At 38.0% G+C, this 14,095-nt stretch overlaps 1 protein-coding gene across 17 annotated transcripts in view; it reads right to left on the bottom strand.

The window, feature by feature from the left end:
- LOC131801872 (inositol hexakisphosphate and diphosphoinositol-pentakisphosphate kinase-like) overlaps positions 1-14,095 on the bottom strand; it is a 50,628-nt gene that overhangs the window by 16,525 nt on the left and 20,008 nt on the right. For 8 of the 17 annotated variants that reach the window (XM_059120974.1, XM_059120979.1, XM_059120973.1 and 5 more), the window contains 4 exons: positions 9,864-10,080; positions 1,661-1,942; positions 1,406-1,591; positions 1,239-1,342 (listed from right to left, as the gene is read on the bottom strand). In XM_059120974.1, coding sequence (XP_058976957.1) covers positions 1,239-1,342; positions 1,406-1,591; positions 1,661-1,942; positions 9,864-10,080 — 789 coding nt within the window. The remainder of the gene's footprint in view (positions 1-1,238; positions 1,343-1,405; positions 1,592-1,660; positions 1,943-9,863; positions 10,081-14,095) is intronic. The other 9 variants (XM_059120975.1, XM_059120980.1, XM_059120969.1 and 6 more) reach the window with 3 other exon arrangements.

The raw sequence follows: 14,095 nt of genomic DNA, 5'->3' as shown, positions 1-14,095 counted from the left end.
AAGTCATCCATCAAGCTTTATTGGTTTCCTGGCCATTGCAACATATTCGGCGGCAATAAAGCAGCAGATGAATCTGCAAGACGAGGATCCGAGTCAATCGAATTGAATGTAGATTACACCAGGCTCCAACGGCTTCGATTATTTTTTTTCCAAATGATAGAGAAACACTAGTCCAACAAAACTGGCAGAATGAAGGCAATGTCTCGAAGAAAATTTGGCCACCGGAAGAAAACAAGGTCGCTGATATAACAGTTGTGGTAAGAATCATTACGGGTCACTGCAATATAAGGCTATGACTTCCAAGTGGAGCGACGACGATACTGTCTACTGCAGGGTCTGATGACGAGGTAAAGACTGAAACAGCCGACAAGTTGCTCTACCACTGTCCAATTCTCATCTGTGTGTGCTTAGGCTTATCGGATAACAAATTACCCACGATCTGCCTTAGTTCTCCGATACAGAACCAGAAGTTATTCTTCTTAGCCTAGCCTACTCGAACTTCAGAAGGGTTAAGTTGTCTTTTAAAGCGACGGTTGGGTTAATTGCCTTCCCGCCAATTTGCTTTGATAAATACGTTACGGATGCCCGCAAACATTTCTGTATGGGCCACTAGACAGGACTGTATTGAGCAACGTTCTGGTGCATCTCTTTGTGAAGTTCAGAGTTTGATTAGGGGACACCTAAATGGAATTAGGCATTAGAAGATGTCTACGTTGCAAAAATTTAAGAAAATATTTTTCATCTGTGATCCAGAATGTACTCAATGCATACAAAGTTCTAGTTTATATTTCTAGTTTGGGTACTGTTCGGGTGCTCCAAATGGTCTTCCATCACAATGAGGGCTTGTAGAAGGCCATTTAAGTGGATACTTTGAGGTATGTATAGATATTCTATGTATAAGAAATCTCCAGAAGATCTAACATGTGCCGAATACGTTCAAAACATCTTATATATACAGAATACCTCCAGAGAGTCGTTCTAGTTTAGACGCCCTCTGAAAGTAACGCTCTACTTTACGCTTTATAGTTAAAAGACTACAGAACAACCTTCTAGAAATACCATTATAATAGACATCAAGTCATGTCGGATGTAAAATACAAAAAGTTAGTTAAGGTGCAACGTGCAACTGGGAAAGGAAAACGTGCATTGTTTGTGTGTGCCTGTGTTCTATTGTAAGATAGTTTCAGAATGAACATAGTGAACAATCAAAAGAATAAATAAAACCAAATTATACATACAATTTTTAACATTATTACCGTCATCAGAACTGGAACCTCTTGGCCGGCCTTTGGGTTGATATTTCATTTGTACTTTGCGATTTATGCCAGAAAAGTGGCCATACCTGAAAAAACAAATATAAATTGGAGATTTTAAACAACTATTATTACATTATTTTTCAACTTACATTTCCAACACACTTTTCAATTGTTCCAATTTACTTTTCTTCTCCTCAATTTCGGGATTATCTTTTGTCTCAATTTCGGCCAAAAGAAAACGGGCAATGTCTAAGATCTCTTGCAATTGTTTGGGCCGCTTCAATTTGACATGGCCATTTTTAAAGCCATCATATTTTTCAAAAATTTCAAAGAATCTGGAAAAAAGGGAATTAATTTTAAATATCACTCATATTTATAATTTACTAATTAGTTGTATAACTTACTTTGGATGCCGAACTTCAACTTTCATTTTTTGTTTAGGCGTTCGATCACCATGCCGTATTACGGCCACAACACAGCGCAGTTCCATCATTTTACCAAATGTTGTTGGCACAATTGGTGGATCATCCAATTGAAATGGTACCGACCAGGGAATGTGCAGCGTGGGTGTAAGTTCTCTCAGTATCATATTGCCCAATATTTTTGCACAATCGTCATAATATTTATTGGAATTTTTAACAAAACTAAACCCGTTTACGTCGCACACAAATGACTTCCCATTCGCTCTAAAAGTGCAAAAGAAAAGAAGAGGTAAATATTTTTATAAACCAGAAAAGTTTAAGAAAAAGGAAACAATAGCAAGAAAATCAATCCTTTAATAAACTTGTACACTAAGCAATTAAAATGATCCGGATGGTTAACTATTTAACTTTTTCAGATTGGAAAGAATAATTTCATGCCACAAATATAGTTGTCCATATTTGTGGCATGAAATTATTCTTATATGCTACTTTTCACTAATTAATTACTTTAGATGGGATTTGAGAAATTATGCAACAAGAATGGGACAGGATTTAAATGGTAGTTTGTTATGCGGCAAAACTAGAATGTACAGCTAATTTTTCTGAATATATTATTTATATTTATTTTTAACTATAAGATAATCAGGGCAAAGAGGAGAGAAGAGAAGATTAAGGGAATCTTTTCAGCCCGAATGTCCTCGAAATTGTCGGAAATTGCTGTAAGGCATTTTCATACGAATTTCTAGACAAAATAATTTCTGAGTATCCATAATAGGGGGTTAAACTAAATTCAAAACATAAGTGTCAAGTGATCGATTGAAGTCTGTTGGTTTCCGTATACTCAAATGAAATACAACGACCGTTTTTATATTAAATTAAGAATTCACAAACGTTTATTAAAATCAATTATACGAGCTTAAACTAGTACGCCTTGTCAGGTTGGCTTCGTATCTTCAACTCTGTTACATTTTTAAAAATTCAGGGTTGTATCCGGGTTGCATGTAATCGTATATTTTCACATGTATGCAACAAAAGGTATCTACTACTACTTTTAACTTGACAACTCGGCCTTTCCTGACCTGAAGTCGTCCTCGGCTTCATCTTCGCTTGAAACATCCAATTCGGGGGAACATTCACACCATTTCTTCAACTTGTCGGAACTGAATACGGAACAGAATTTCCTATTCGTGATGTTTATTCCAGGAATGTCCTCTATCAGGTACCTGTCGTTGCCCAATACTCGTGCTATTATGTATGGACCTTTGTATTTAGGTTCTAACTTCCGGGATTCACCTGTCGCTGGTGGTTCATTCTGTATAAGGATCAAGTCACCTTCCACATACAATTTCGGATTCGAATGCTTGCTGTCAAATCTTTTCTTCCATCGTTCTCGTTCGCTTTTGATGTTTTCTGCGGCCATGATACGTTTTTCGTTGATGGAAATTTCTTCGTTTTGTACATCATCTTGTACAGCTGCTAACAATCGGTTTTGTATTAAGTCGGTGGGCTTGTAATCGAAAATCAACTCATTCGGACTGTAACCTGTTGTCGAATTTTTGGTTGAATTGATTGACCATTGTAAAACGTGAAGTGCCGAGTCCCAATCCTTCGGTTCTTCAGTGGTAGTTCGTAAATAAGACAGGATAAGTTGATTGACCCTCTCAACTTGTCCATTGGCTCTTGGTGTACGAACGGCATTCTTAATGTGTTGAATATTGTTTCGATCGCAATATTCCTCAAACATTTTTGACGTAAAAGCTGTCCCACGGTCCGAAATTATTCTTCGAGGTAAACCAAAGTATCCACTAACCTCATTTAAAACGTTGATGACGGGCAATGTCTTCGTATTCCTTACAGCTTTAATAACCACAAATTTCGTAAAGGAATCGGCGATTGCCACTATATGTGTATGACCATGCTTGCTTCTTATAAACGGTCCCAAGTGATCAATATGTACTTGCCTAAATGGTAGCGGTTCGACATTACTAAAATGTAGAGCTCCTTCGTGTTTACCACCTTTTGCCTTGTTGTAGCAACACTCTACACACGCTGCAATGTACTCCTTCATATATTTCCTCATGCGGGGGAACCAAAACGTTTGTTCGACTCGTGAGAGGCTTTTCTCCAACCCGTAATGGCCAATATCATCATGACAGTATTTAGCTATGCGCCATCGTATAGCCTTCGGTATGACCAATCGTAGTCCATTTTTCGTTTTCCGGTATAGTCGATGTTTTTCCAATAAGTATTCAGATTTTATCTGTTTCTCTTGCTCAGATTTCAATTCATTTCGCAGTACTCTCATAATATTCTTTATGTGGTCGTCGTTTAGCTGCATCGTGAGAATCCAATCATCGCTATCAATATTCATTATGAACCCTGCTGGTTCAATCTCCGTCTGTGGCTGATCCGGTGAACGGCTGAGAGCATCAACGTGAGCCATACGTGACCCTTGTCGGTGTACATACTCACAATCAAATTCAAGTAATTTCATCAGCCATCGTGCTACTCGAGGTTGTAATTCCTTCGTTGTCTTCACATTAGTAATTGCGGCACAATCAGTGACGATTCGGAATGGCTTTCCAAGTAAATATATACGGAAACGCTGCACCGTTTCAACCACAGCTAAAACTTCCAGCTCGTAACTGTGATATTTCGATTCCGTTTCAGAACAGTGGCGGCTAAAATAAAACACTGGTTGCCAATTACCATTACCATCGGACTGTAATAACACTCCTGCTAATCCGAGACTGCTAGCGTCCGTGTGCACCTCGTGATCTGCTTTCATATCGTAGATTGCTAAAACTGGTTCACTACACAAAATTTGGATTAAACTTCTGAATGCGTTTTCATGGTGTACGTCCCAACGAAATTTATTCTCTTCGCTCTTTCGTGTCAACATCGCAAGAGGTTTCGTAATGGCTGCATAATCCTTTACAAATTTTCGGAAGAAGTTAGTTAGGCCAAGGAATCGTCGTACTTCTGTTACATTCGTTGGTACCTTAAAATTTCTAATCGCTTTTACTTTTTCTTCTCCAGGTAAAATTCCGTCACGTGTAACTATGTGTCCCAAATAAGAAATCTTTTCGGCTAGGAACGAACATTTCGCCAATCGTAACGTGAGACCACATTTCTTAAGGATATCCAAAAATCTTTTTATTCGGTCCAGACCTTCATCGACTGTTTTACTGGGAATTATGACGTCATCCAGATACGCTAAAACTTCTCCTGGTTTCATAAAGCTTATAACTCGGTTCATCGTTGCCTGAAAAACTGCAGGTGCGTTTACCAAACCAAATGGCATCCGGTTGAATTCATAATGACCATCTGAAGTCACGAAAGCTGTGAACTTTTTCGATTCTTCCTCTACTTCAATTTGGTGGTAACCCATACGTAAGTCGAGTGTGGTGAAATAACGATTTCCGGCGAGTTGTGCAATCTGTTCATCCAGTACAGGCATAGGATGCGCTATACGTACGGTTATTCGATTCAACTGTCTATAATCTATACATAAACGGTGTTCACCATTTCTCTTCTCGACCAAAACAATTCCCGATGCATACGGAGAATTCGATTTCCTTATGATTTCGTTATCCAGTAAGTCTTTCACAATATTTGCCACAATAGGACGTTTGGCAAATGCTAGTCGATATGGCTTGCATCGTATTGGTTCTGGAGTAGTAACTTCGATTTCCATCTTCACTAAGTTACACTTACCCAATTCGCTTGACTTTTCTGAAAAACATTGTCGGTTTTCTTGAATGTTCAACTGCAACTTCTTATGCTCTTCAGATGTTAAGCCTTCGTTGATACTAATCGCATTTACGTTTTGCATCCAACACTCATCTCCTTCAATAATGGTGCGTCGACCTTTTTGGCATAAAACATCTCGACCTAAAAGAACATCATTCGGGATCATAGAATTTTCCACAACATAAAGGTTCACGTCGTAACTCGTCTCATCAATGTCAATTGGCACTTTAACCACCTTTGTGCACTCGTATTTGCCACCAGCAAAGCCATTTAAAACCATACTGCAATTTTCCGTTTCGCCAATTATCATTGCAAAACTTCGTCTGATCAGACTCCGATCACTTCCCGAATCAATAAATGCCTCAAACTCCTTGTCCTTTACTTTGACACGTTTACATAGTATTTCGTTGGACTTTACGCTGTCCCTTATATTGTTGACATTTGTGTTCAGGGTTTTTGTTGGACATTCACTTGCACCGTGTGAAGTCCGTTTGCATATCGTACATCTATTCTTCTTCTGTGGATCTGGGCAGTCTACGGCTTTGTGACCAGTATTACCACAATTAAAACATTTGAATTTATTCACTCTTTCATCGCTTTTCCTTTCTGGGGCAGTTCTATTTTCATTGCTACGTTTCGTCTTATTCGATATCGGGTTCAGCACTCTTCTTACCTCGTTATAACTACAGTATGCGTTGATGTCACTCAAAAGTTGATTACAGGTAATATACTCGTTAGATATTTTCTGCTTCAATCCTTGATCATTAATTCCGTTGACTATATGCCGTGCTATGGATGATTCATTTATATTGCCCCGTTTTCCAATAGCATACATTCTGTAATAATATTCCTGCGGCGTTTCGTCGAACTGCCGTTTTGTCTGTGCCATTCTAATGTGTACATCGGCTGCATTTACATTTTGAGGGAAATCTAAAAGAAATTTGTTAACAAACTGAGGCCAAGACAGAAATACCTCTTGCAGTGAGTCAACCCAATACTTGGCTGGGCCAGCCATTTTCTGTTGCACTGCAAATATAACTGATGCGTCGTCCCAGTTATAAGCTGTCTTCAATAATTCCACACGTCGCACGAATTGTGAAGGATTAATCGATTCTTCAGATGACGGATTAAACTCTGGCAAAAGTTGAATTATTTCCTTAACGTTCCCAAAGGGGTTGTGCTGAACATAACGTTGTGAAGGCTGCATAACTATTTCTGACTGCGGCGGCGCTGAATAGACACTTGTTGCAAATATCGGCGGTTGTAGATATGCGTTGTAGGGCTGCGTTGATTGAACATATCCATTGTTCGGCTGCGTGAACACTCCTGTCGGTGTTGCTGTTGTAAAATTCGAATGTGTCGTTATATGTGTTGGTACGTTGTAGCATGACGTCGCTACATTTTGCGTTGTATTTCGTGGAAGTTGAGCATGTCCGTGCAATGAAGGTGTAAACGTTGGTAAACCAGCAGAAGCACACGTGTGGACCGTTGGAATTGTTGACGTAGTCTGAAATGCACCAAAAGAAGTATTCGTTTGAACATACGATGGAATCGAACGTGATTCCGGTAATATTGTCACAACGTTTGCCACGTTTGGCAAGCTAGGCCGTGTGCCTTGCAGGGACATATTACCATCCGGTGTCGAAAACGTGTTCAAAGGGGATGATGCGTTGTTCGGCTCAAATTCTGATTGTCCACGTTGCTCCATAGATGAACGCAATTCAGTTACCATATCTTCCAAATGCGAAATTCGCTCCTGCATATCATGAGGAGATGCGAATCCGTGCAGCTCGCTTTCGTTGTTGACTTCAAGTCGTTCGATCAATTGCTTTTTGTTACCACTTTGAGAAACACCAATTTCTCTGCATTTCGCTTGCAACTGCTTAACCGTGCATTTGTGCAAATTCTCCATATTTCTTGTTGGTAGACGCTTCTTCCAATAAGACTTGTCGTATCCCACTTCTGAGAAAAATGTCAAGTGATCGATTGAAGTCTGTTGGTTTCCGTATACTCAAATGAAATACAACGACCGTTTTTATATTAAATTAAGAATTCACAAACGTTTATTAAAATCAATTATACGAGCTTAAACTAGTACGCCTTGTCAGGTTGGCTTCGTATCTTCAACTCTGTTACATTTTTAAAAATTCAGGGTTGTATCCGGGTTGCATGTAATCGTATATTTTCACATGTATGCAACAAAAGGTATCTACTACTACTTTTAACTTGACATAAGCAAATCCTTTATTGGGTTCCTGACCATCGCAAAATATTCCGTAACAACACTCCAGGAAGGTAAAAACAACTTTCCCGAAGTAGAATAATGTCGCTAATCTCCATGACGAAATCTGGCCTAAAACTTGTGGTAGGAATGATAACATGTCACTGCAACGCAGGGCATTGGTTTCTAAGTGGGACGGCGGTGACACCGACTTCTGCAGGCATACAAGTTCGTGTTTTTTTTATTCTTCTGCTTTGGGAACATATATATCCAGCATATCCCGGAATACCTGCTTTAGATACATTTGGTGCGTTTCGGATTCGAAGAAAACGTCGGACCTTGGTTCTGCTCGGTTTTTCAGAACGTCATCCACCACAGATGTGGAAAATGCGCTTCAGAAATAGTTTTGTATCAGTCGGTTGCGAGACTACAGTGAAAGGACGTGCTGCAACAACATAGTCCCCGGCGGCGAGTCCACCTCTTCGTCGGAGTGCGGAAAGGACTTTTCGAAGCATCATCAGAGCAGCAGCAGCTCGCATGTACCTGTTAGTCGAATACCCGAAATTAGACCAAATTTCCTAACAGAGGCAGCTGGGCATTTGCTAGCCCAGATGTATTAACTTCAAATAGAAAATTGGAAACAAATCGTTAAAATACCGAACATAGGGTGGTACCATTATATGAAGGCTATACGAAGACGTGGGCCTGCATACGCAATTTTTTTTTATCATAAGCTGTAGTACCCATTAGGAATTCTAAATCCTAAAATTTAAAAAACTTCGGTGAATTTTGGGAGGGGGTACCGTTGTATGTGGGCTATACGATATCGTGGACCTCTCTTCCATGGAGTAAATGTCTTAGAAAGAACTTCTAGTATGGATTTTTAGACAATTGTATTGAAAAATGTGGCTAAAAGTATCAAGTACCGAATATCGGGGGTACTGTTGTATGGGGGCTATACGATATCGTGAACCGATTAGCCCATATTCGACAAAAGACTGATCTCTACAAAATTTTAGCTTCCTATCTTTATATGTTTTGACTCTAGTGTGGTTACATCAGACGGACAGACGGACGAACGGACAGGATAAATCGTCTGATCAAGAATATATATACTTTGTTATGTCTAAAATTATTATTTACAAACGGAATGACGAACTTAATACACCCTCCATACAATATATGGTGGAGGGTATAAATAATGTGGGTAACGGTGAAGTCACTTTCAATTCCTGGGAAAAAGGATGATAGGACATCAGTCACGTTTACCGATGTCGCAGTGACTAATCTGAAGAGGTGTGCTGGATACTTTAACCGACAATTTGTCGAGCAATCCGAGAGGATAGTGCCCTGAAAACCGGAGGCGACATGAGGTGGCGTACAACAGCATCCAAACCATCATATGGTGGATAAAACTCCCCCACCCAGGCGTCTAGAGAGGGAGGTTCAACGCTATAAGAGAGAGCCTCTAGATCAAAAAGCCTACCAGACAGGTCTAACTAGAATTCATACTGATGAAGTCACAGATACCATCAACGAATGGAAGGAATGAAGGCCGTTTTCAGAGTCCACCTCTCATTCATTGCAGCTAAAGAACTTTGGCGGCCTAGACAAACCAGGGTAGTTTTGACGCAATTAAGTTCAGGATGGTGCAGCACTCTCAATCCGTTTTGGACACAAATTGACGAAGATGTGAAGATATATGAAAGACTTTTTGTAGGACTTTTGTAGATAGAATATTGACAAGTGGTCTAACATAAAAATTGTTGATCTTTACGGGCCTTATTTAGCTAGAAGAACATCTAGCCCCCGCCAATTCTAAGCACATTAGCACAATTTAAATGTTAAAGCTAAGCTAGAATAAATATTTTGATATTAGTTACGATTGTTTTTGTGTTTATATAATAAAGCCCAATCTCGTGAAATTGTAAGCCTTCAATCGCAGCAAAAAATTAGCTCTTTTTTAACAGAAAAACATAATTTGGACGAAATTGGAAATAGACATGATTAAGCAAAGTTAAGATTATTATTTTTATATTTATAACGATTATATGATCTTGTTAAGGCCAAGCCCATGAAATTAAAAGCCTTTTATGAATAGACGCTTTCTACAAATTATATATTGTAAAGTTCATGAGTGTTCAGCGAACTTCGTTAACAACTCATTACAAAAAAAAAATAAAATTACAGGCAAATTCAATTTTATATTACCTTAGCAAATCAAATCCACAAACGGTCTGTTTGAAAGCCAAGCAAACTTTACGTGATATAAGCTTCTCAGCATGATTAAGTATTACCGGATAACGAATCTCTTTGCCTTCGCTGTCACGTTCCACTTTCCCATCCAATGCGGGACTTTTCCGTGCCTCAGCATGGGCATAGTCCGGGCCAACGGTGTAGACCTTAACGTCGGTACCTGGAAAATATACTACGTTTTAAAAGTAATACCGGGTTGTTATATAAAATCTCAATTATTTTTTCTTAAGATTTTGTTTTTGTGATCTTTGGTTTCGGTTAACTAGTAAAGGAGAGTGGTTGGTGTGGTGTGGGTGTGTATTTTTGGGGTTGGGTGTTCAAAAACCAAAAAACAAAGGTATTGGATATCTGAGGATGTTGTAGTTCTTTTTTTTTTGGAATATTTTGAAAAGAAAGAAAAAACTAAAAATTATTAAAAATTGCGTTTTTCTTTTTCATTTTCTCTTTTTTCATTACGAACATCAAAATAACGAGAACAACAACAACAGCAAGAGTGGGTGTACAAACTGTTTGCGCAACTTATGTATTTCGTTTAACGTTCAGGCAGGACATTTTTATTTTATTCGCAAATGATTTCTGAATATACGTTTCGATAGACTGTGAAAGAATGAGTTTTGGGGGGCAAAGTTGAGTTTTTGTATTTTTATTATTATTAATGTATTTGTTTATTCAGCCGCTGATATGGAAAAAATAATTTTGATTTTATTTAATTGTGATTAATAATTATATATTTTTTAAGAAGAAATTGTTAGAATATATATTTTTTAATAAATAAAAATTGATTTTTCAAAAAGCAAGGTTGTGTTAATGGCATGCAAATTATTAAAAGAAAATTTAAAACACAAACCAACTAATAAAAAAAACAGAATAAGCAAAACATGTAAAAGAATGAAAAGAATGCTGGAATGATTTATAATGATAAATGCACAGTGGCATCAAGATGAAAAATGCCGTAAAGTAATGGACTCATATTGCCAGAAGAAAGGGGTCTTTTCAAAACAAAACAAACTGCTAATTCGGTTTGAAAATCTTTCAAAAACCTTAAACATTTTTTAAAAAAACCAGAAGATAAGATTATTTTCGAAACACAACAAACGGCTAATTCGGTATGAAAGTCGTACAAAAAATGTAAAATCCGATACAACCACGACCTGTACCAATTTTGGATCAAATAAAATAAGAAAAAAGGGAAGGAATCTACAATGTCACAACAGGATGCCTCACAATAAAGGATCAGCTCCAGATCTCAATTTTGAAAATTAATTAAGCCTATCTTTCCAAAAGACTCATCTTCCTAAATAATTTACACGTTGCTATGTGTAATCATACCGGGTATTGAAGGGTCCACTTTAATTGAGTTTAGGGACTACTACCTATTTTCCAGAAAAAAAAGATATTCATGATAGAATTCAAGCGTGATAGTGTGATTTCTTTATATTTGGCTGGAAAACCACAAGTGGCTATCGTTAGAGCACTCCTGCATTTTAATGTGAATAAATCTTTTGTGTCTCGTACCATCGCTCGTTACCGTGATACTGGTAGCGTAGCCCGACGTCAAGGAAGTGGACGAAAGAAAACAGCAACATGGCCCCGAAAAATGGCCCGTGAGTTGAACATATCGCAATATTCCATTCGGCAAATATTGAAAAATGAGCTCTTGGTAAAGCCATTGAAATTCCAAAAAGAGCTAATGAGTTGCTTCGCTTGCCCGAAAGTGGTGAACTGCCGAATTTGGTTTTCTCCGATGAGAAAACATTCGTTGTCCAGCAGTTTGTAAACAAATAAAATTATTGTTTTACTTGCCAAAGAGGTCAGCTAAAAATGTGCACATTCGGTTGGCCGCCAGAACTCAAGCGCCTGCCATGGTGATGGTGTGGGCCGCCATACCAGCCTATGGTCGCTCTCCGCTCGTATTACTCGACCGTGGCATCAGAATAAATTCGAATATTATCGCGAAAATATTCTGGTGTATTAAAGCAAACATTTTGGCAGCAGATCTTCGACATTCCAATTAAAGCAAACATTTTGGCCGCAGACTTCGACATTCGAACGCCACCCAAGAATGGTTACAAAATGAGGTTCCTCGCTTAAGTTTGTAGTTTGGAAAGCAATGTTGGCACTAAAAAATACCAAAGTGTCGATAACCCCAAGCAAGCGCTTCGCCGGGAATGGCCCAAAATACCGCAGAGTAACATTCGGGCAGCGTGTGACGGTTTCATTGGCCGTTTGAAGGCCATAATAATAAAATAAAAGGCCATAAAAATAAATAAAATTTAAAAAAATTAAAAATTATGACTTTTTACTTTCTTGCAGTTTTTTTATCTCACAGTGTAAAGGGGGATTGGGGCGAAAAGTTTCGCAAATTCCTAGACATTACCAACGTTTCACAAGATTTGGCAACCCGCCATTTCTCTTTAATCAGATAAACTCCCTATATCCGTGTCTATTTAGTAACATCCGCCAATTTAGTAACCTCTGTTCGTCGAGCTATCCTTAATTACTGGAAAGCTAATTCCCCAGAATCTAGAGGATTCATTAACGTCCATTCTGATACTTCTTAATCATTTTTTAATAATTTTCCAAGACACCTTCACATCTGTATCCGCCCACTATTTACCTTGAAAGACTAGTGAATGACCATGCACGATGATTCCACTCCACTTATCTCAAATTCAACGATTAAGTCTCTCGCGAAACACTTTCCCGAAGCGACTAATCGGAAGAAGTTATTAACAGTTAGTTCCGGGAATACTAACACTAAATAATATAGATAAGTGGAACGGGAGCTGGAGTCTACTGTGAAAGTCCGAGTATCCAACCATCCTTCAAACTAAACAACGACTGTAGCTTTTTTCAGGCAGAAATCTTTGCTGTCAGGAAGGCCATAGAGCTGCTGGCAAATAGAATTAATGAACTGTCTAAATTCATTTACAATCAAATATATGGCAGTTCTGGAATGCAGGAATGCTCTGGAAAAGGTTAAATCGTCTGTCAAACTCTTTGGGTCCCTGGTCCCTCCAAAAAGATTTGGCCGGTGAACTCCGAAAAGAGATCAAGGACGAGGAAGAAACTGAGACGGTGGAGCACTTACTCTGCCACTGCCCAGCTCTTATAGGAGTGAGAAAGAGGCTACTGGGTAAGCAAATACTACCAGACTTTTCCTACCTCTCCAAGATCGAGCCAGCCGTCATTCTTCAGTTAGCCAGAAGACTAAGGACGGTACGCTGATGCAAACCTACTAACTTCTCTGCTCTTTATTCAGATTCTCGCTTCTTCACTATCCGTTGTTCATTTCCTTCTCTTCTCTCTATTCTACAATGTACCAATAGGTCTCCGAGCTCCGTTTATACAGCCGCGCATCCTTTAACCTAACCTAACCTAATAATATAGATGTATTCAGACTTGTGGGAACGCAGACTGAGAACTTCTCAGCAGTGCCTTTAGAGTTTGTATCGAATTTACCTTAGGGAGCTACCCAAACTATCATGTGGTGGATAGAATTCCTTTTCCCACAAAAGGATTAATTTTAAACCACCTATATACGGAACGGCGAAGTCGTATTTTTGATCAAAATGCACTAAAGTAGGAAATTTTGAAGGTTAAAAGATATTTTCAAAAGATGCAACTCATCACGAATGAACGAATTTTTTAGGATGACATTTTTGTGAAAAATTATAGCAGTGAAAATGGTGAGAATGTCGTTTTATGTTACTACAATGAGTATGATGTTGAAGCCAAGTGTAGAAATGGAAATTGTTACCTACAAAGCAAGTAGAACAGTTCTACAACTCTCTTCACAGAAAAAAACATTAGTTAACGATAGTAGACTAGAAACTCGTTTGTAATTCAAAACTTTCAATAAGCAGTAAAAACAGTATTAGAAAAAATCAATAAAAAATAACAACAATAAACCAAAAATCACAAGCAAATTGAAGTTTAAAAAATTGAGGCTTCATTTAAAAAAAAAAAAAAGAAAAGCAACATTCAAGAATAAAAACAAACTGTGATTAATACAAAAAGAACACAAAAATAAAACTTGAAAAAAGTATTGTCATTTAAAATCAAAAATATTGAATATTAAAAAAAAACATTTGAAAAAATAAATAAATTATTTCGTTAAAAAACAGAGTTTTTAAGAAACAAAGTCTGACAATTTGTTTTGTTCTTCTTAAAAACGAGCACAAATA

This window comes from Musca domestica, unplaced genomic scaffold (genome assembly GCF_030504385.1).
Source record: "Musca domestica strain aabys unplaced genomic scaffold, Musca_domestica.polishedcontigs.V.1.1 18, whole genome shotgun sequence".
NCBI lineage: Eukaryota > Metazoa > Arthropoda > Insecta > Diptera > Muscidae > Musca > Musca domestica.
The sequence above is the reverse complement of the archived record's forward strand: the minus strand, read 5'-3'. Positions and strand labels throughout refer to the sequence as shown.